The 5,000-nt window shown below is 53.9% G+C and overlaps 1 protein-coding gene and 1 non-coding gene across 2 annotated transcripts in view; one reads left to right on the top strand and one right to left on the bottom strand.

Annotated features, from left to right (window-relative positions):
• Window positions 1-1,652, top strand: part of PTSG_06430 (uncharacterized protein) — a 3,066-nt gene extending 1,414 nt beyond the window's left edge. The window contains exons 5-11 of the mRNA XM_004991754.1: window positions 42-106; window positions 138-230; window positions 342-391; window positions 574-639; window positions 848-967; window positions 1,125-1,156; window positions 1,361-1,652. Coding sequence (XP_004991811.1) covers window positions 42-106; window positions 138-230; window positions 342-391; window positions 574-639; window positions 848-967; window positions 1,125-1,156; window positions 1,361-1,493 — 559 coding nt within the window. The 3' untranslated portion in view covers window positions 1,494-1,652. The remainder of the gene's footprint in view (window positions 1-41; window positions 107-137; window positions 231-341; window positions 392-573; window positions 640-847; window positions 968-1,124; window positions 1,157-1,360) is intronic.
• A 258-nt stretch (window positions 1,653-1,910) lies between these two features.
• On the bottom strand, window positions 1,911-2,024 carry PTSG_20018. The gene has a single exon (XR_001137155.1). It is a non-coding gene; the product is annotated as a 5S ribosomal RNA (ribosomal RNA).
• Between the last annotated feature and the right edge of the window lie 2,976 nt (window positions 2,025-5,000).

The following is a 5,000-nucleotide window of genomic DNA, read 5'->3' as shown; positions in this document are numbered from 1 at the left end:
ACATACATTGTCTCTTTGTACGTTTGCTTGTGTATGCGCAGGGACATTGTGTTGGTGTGCGCGTGCCAGTGGTTTGGCAAAGAGCGCATGGGTCGTGAGGGCGAAGGTTGGGTATGACCCCTCGTGCAAGTAGGCAGAGGAAGAATTCAACAAGTACACGTACACAGAGCTGGCGCTGGAGACCAAGTTTGGGCTCATCGTGGAAGGATTTGGCTACCACTCCTTGAGGTGTTTGTTTGTGTGTGTGTGTGTGTTTGTTTGTGTGTGTTGCAGACGATTTCGGTCCTGTGCGTGGTCTCACCCACCTTCCATCTCCTGTCACCCCCTCTCATGCCTCATAGATCATGGCTGCGGGCGCCTTCCCGTCATTGTCGTCGATCACTACGTGCTGGTGCGTGTAGATGAATGACGCTTCGTGTGTGTGTGTGAGTGTGTGTGTGTGTGTGTTGTGTGTGTGTGTGTGTGTGTGTGTGTGTGTGTTTTGTGTGTCACATCACTGTGCGGATGTACCCCTCCCGTCGCTCATGGTGCTGTGACGTGATGTTGTGGTGTGTGCTTTTTGCGTGCTTGCAGCCCTACCAGGACCTGCTGGACTGGGAGACGTTCAGCATGCGCATTCCCGAGCACAGGCTCCTCGAGGTGTGGTGACAGATCGGAGACATGGGGATGTGAAGCGATGCGTGAGGGGTGATATGGTTTTTGATGGGGGTTTGTGGTTGGTGATGGCTTGTATGCCACGTCGCTCACACACACACACACACACACACACACACACACACACACACACACACACACACACACACACACACACACACACACACACACACACACACACAACTGTGTTCAGCTTCCGAGGATCCTGCGGTCGATCCCTGATGAGGTGGTGGAGATGATACAGAGACGCGTTGTGTTTGTGTTTGAGGATTTCTTCAAGTCCCTCTCCACCCACGTGCACACAGGTGAGGGAGTACGTTGTGTGGGACGGGAGTTGTGGAGTGAGTGTGGCGACGTTCGTGGTGTAGTGTGTGCGTTGCTTGCTTGTTCTCGTGTCCGTTCAACCACTCTCACCATCTGCCAACTCTTGTGTCTCGTCTGTGTTGTTTGCTGCTGTCAGCACACTGGAGTCTGCCAGGATCAACCTGTTCGGCGACAACGCGTGGCAGGTGTGTGTGTGTGTGTGTGTGTGTGTGTGTGTGTGTGTGTGTGTGTGTGTGTGTGTGTGTGTGTGTGTGTGTGTGTGTGTGTGTGTGTGTGTGTGTGCAGGGGATCGTGCGCAGGGGTGCGAATCAGCACGGTCACCTCACAACATCTCGCTGCCACCACCAACACCTTCATGGCGCACACGCACAAATGTTCGCAGGGGGAAGATGCAAGTGGAAGGGCTGGCGTACGGCACGCCCAATGACACGCCACACGATGTGATGCAGGAGTCTGTATGGTGCAACACCCCCGCTCACCGACGAAAGGCGGCCAAGGATAATGCACCCATGTGATGTGTTTGCGTGCGATGACGATGATAAGGATGAGGATGAGGAGAGGACGAAGATGTCTAACAGCGTAACCAAGATCAGCTCTGTCACTAGTTCATTAGTTCAGCCCACCTGTTTGTGGTTCCTCTGCGCCAGTACATGGAAGTAAACGCGTTGAGATGACACGATGTCAGCCAGGCAGTGTGTGTGTGTGTGTGTGTGTGTGTGTGTGAAGCAAAGCAACGCAAAAGACAAGCAACAAGAGAGAGGGAGATGAGCCAACACACGCCACCACTAAGTTGAAGCAAGCAAGTCAGCAAGCAAAGAAGAAGAGAAGAAGTAAACCGAACCAAGCAACAAGACAAGAGAGAAGAGAGGAGAGACAGCAAGCGCCACAGCAGCTACAGCACTCCATATGAAGAGAAAAAAAAAAAGGAAAAGAGCAACATCACCCGTGATTCCCGCCTGGTCACCCACGGCAGTACTGAACGGGCCCAAACGGGCTTAGCTTCCGCGATCGGACGAGAGCGGGCGTGATCCCGTTGGTATGAACGTTGCCAATAACCGGTAAAGACAAGCAATTTATCAAGGCAGAGCCAGCAAGCCAGCAAGCAAGAAGAAGAGGAAGAGGAAAATCGCACACACACCAAAAACCACCAGCAGCAAGCAGAAGAAACGAGCAAACAACCGATTCTGCATTCCAACCAATCAACCAACCAATCCTCCACTCGCCGTTGCTTCATTCTTCTTCTTCTTCTGCGCAGCTGGTGTGTGATGGTGATGGTGGTGGGAATGGTGATGGTGATCATGGTCGTCGTCGTCGCTGACAGGCAGGTGAGGGGAGGTGGGGTGAGGTGAGGTGAGGTGAGTGAATGTGTCATTGGTTCGCGCACACACACGCACACATTGGTGGTTGTGCGTGCCACGTTCCTTCCTTACTTCCCTTCCTTCCTTCTCTTCCCTTCGTCGTCCTTCTCGCTGACGCATTCACACATACACACACACACATACATGTGCAGGGAGGGTGTGCGCACCGTCTCTCCCCTTTCTCCCATCCATCCATCCTTCCTTCCTTCCACCGTTGTGCATTTCCTCCTCCTGTGATGAACCACGCACAACCAACCAACCAGCCAACGACCACATGAATGACCCATCCATCGACAGGTGAGGGTGAGATTGAATGCTTCCACTTCCTCCTCTCACTCCGTGCTCCTCCTCTTCCCCTTCTTCCCCTTGCACACTGCGCACAGAAGCAAACAACCACCCCCATCAACAACAACACCACAGTTCACGCTGTCATCGTGCACACACACACACAGGTGGACCACCATCAATCCATCCTCGCATGGGTGGTTGGATCACATACCAACTCATACCACTGCGTGTGGCACTCACAAATGCACACACACACACACACACTTGCTCACCGTTGTGTGGTGACAGAACAACTGCCATCAGCCACCGTCATGCAGCGGCGACCCTGAGAATGGATCATGCAACCTCTCAACCAGTGAGCAGCACACACATGTGAAAGAGGGGGAAATGACATCAACCACCATCACAGCCAATGTGTGTGTGTGTGTGTGTGCATGGGGTTGTGTTTCTGCCCATCCTCCTCCTGCTTTCTTCTCCTTCTGTCTGTGCCACGCTGCTCACTGCTGCTGGTATTGTTGCTTGTTTGTTTGTGCTGCTACTGCCGTTGTTGCTTGTTTGTTTGTGGTGGTGCGTGCAGATGAATGTATTCCATCATCATCATCAGCAGCAGCAGCAGCAGGTGCTGGCTGATGCATGAGGCAGTGGGCGACCCCCACCAAGACAGGTGTGCATGTGTGTGTGTGTGTCGACGTGCGTGTTCTCTTCTCCACCCATCCACACGCCATCATTACCACCTCTCGTGTTCTTGTGTCTTGCTCACATCCTTCCCTTCCCACCTTCAACACCACCCTCAACACCATCCTCCACACGTGCTCGTTTCCCCTTCCTTCTTTCTGCTGTCGCCACACATAGGCCCTTGAGCTAGCAGCTGTCACCCCTCCCCCTCCACCAACCACCACTGCTGTGGTGGGATGAACAGACGGGCGCTGCCATGTGATGACCATCCAGCCACGCTTGTGCGGCTGTGGAAACAGCAACACCAACTCACACCGCAAAGCAAGCAAGCGATGAGCAACGTGAGTGCATCACTGCATGTGTGTGTGTGTATGCTGCGCACCGCACCAGTGTGCGTGTTTTGTGGTCGCTGTCTCTGCTGCTCCTGTCTCCCCTTGTTGTCCCACATCAATGTGCATGCATGTGTGTGGTGTGGCTGCCTGTATTGTTGCTTTGCTTGGTGCGCTGTCTCACTCGTCGTTCTCACGCACAACTGCTTACACACCTGCACATTCCCCACCTTGCAGCTGCTGCTTATCTTCCCCTCTCTTTCTCGCCCTCCCTGATGGCCATCACAACAACAACAACAGCAGCAGCAGCCAACACACCCTCCACCGCCGATGCAGCAGCAGCAGCAGAGAATGCACCACCACCATCACTTGCTGCTGAACACATCCCCCAACCAACCAACCCATCGCCCACTGCTGCTGGAGCTGGCTGGCTGTTTGCAGCTGGGAACAGGTAGCGACAGCACAAGTTGCGTTTTCGGCTGGAAGCAGCAAGCAGAGGTGAGGGCGTGAAGAAGAGGGAACACGAAGAGGAGATGTGTGTTGGCTGGATGGATGGATGGATGGATGAGGTGGGGTGGGGGATGCTGGGTGAGTGTCGTGTGGTGTGGTGTGGCTGGCTGGCTGATGACAGAGGACGATGGTGTGTGAGGAAGAGGGATGGATGGATGGGGGGGGGTGCAGCATGTCTTGTTCCTTCCCTTTTGTTTTCTGTTTTCTCTCTCTTCCCTTTCTTCTTCACACACATGCTTGCACAACATCAGCAGTGGCAGCAGCAGTGTGGCTGCGCACATATCCATGCTCCCTTCCTCCCTCCCACTCACTCATTTACCATGCTGGTGCTCGCACACAAATACATTTACAGGTGATGCACACGCACAGACAGGATGATGGAAATGTCAAGGATACTTGCCACGCGTGCCAGCTGCACTCGCCTCACACATGGTATGTGGGTGGTGATGAGTGGTTGGTTGGTTGTGTGATGGGGCTGTGGTGATGGGGTGCGATGAAGCGAACAAGTGGAAGAAGGGTTGATGGGGAATGATCGCACACACCGACACACACACACATACACGCACACACACACACGTGGTGCGTGTGACGTCAATCACTCTTTCTGCTGTGCTGTCATGATGGCTTGCTCTGTGCATGTTGTGTTCTGTTCCCAACCACGCCCCCCGCAACCACGCACATACACACACACACACATATGCACAGGTGGTGAGGTACCAGCACACATCAGGATGGTAATGATGGAAGCGGGCTCGCATGCCGGCTGCTGCTGCAACTCCCCCGATTTCGGCTGCCACTGCTGTGCTCATGCAGTGTTAACCATATGCGTGAGCAAGGTGAGCCCATCATGCAATGCTTTGGT

The sequence above is a fragment of the Salpingoeca rosetta genome (genome assembly GCF_000188695.1).
Source record: "Salpingoeca rosetta unplaced genomic scaffold supercont1.18, whole genome shotgun sequence".
In the NCBI taxonomy this organism is placed as follows: Eukaryota; class Choanoflagellata; order Craspedida; family Salpingoecidae; genus Salpingoeca; species Salpingoeca rosetta.
This window is presented reverse-complemented; position numbering and strand designations above follow the sequence as displayed.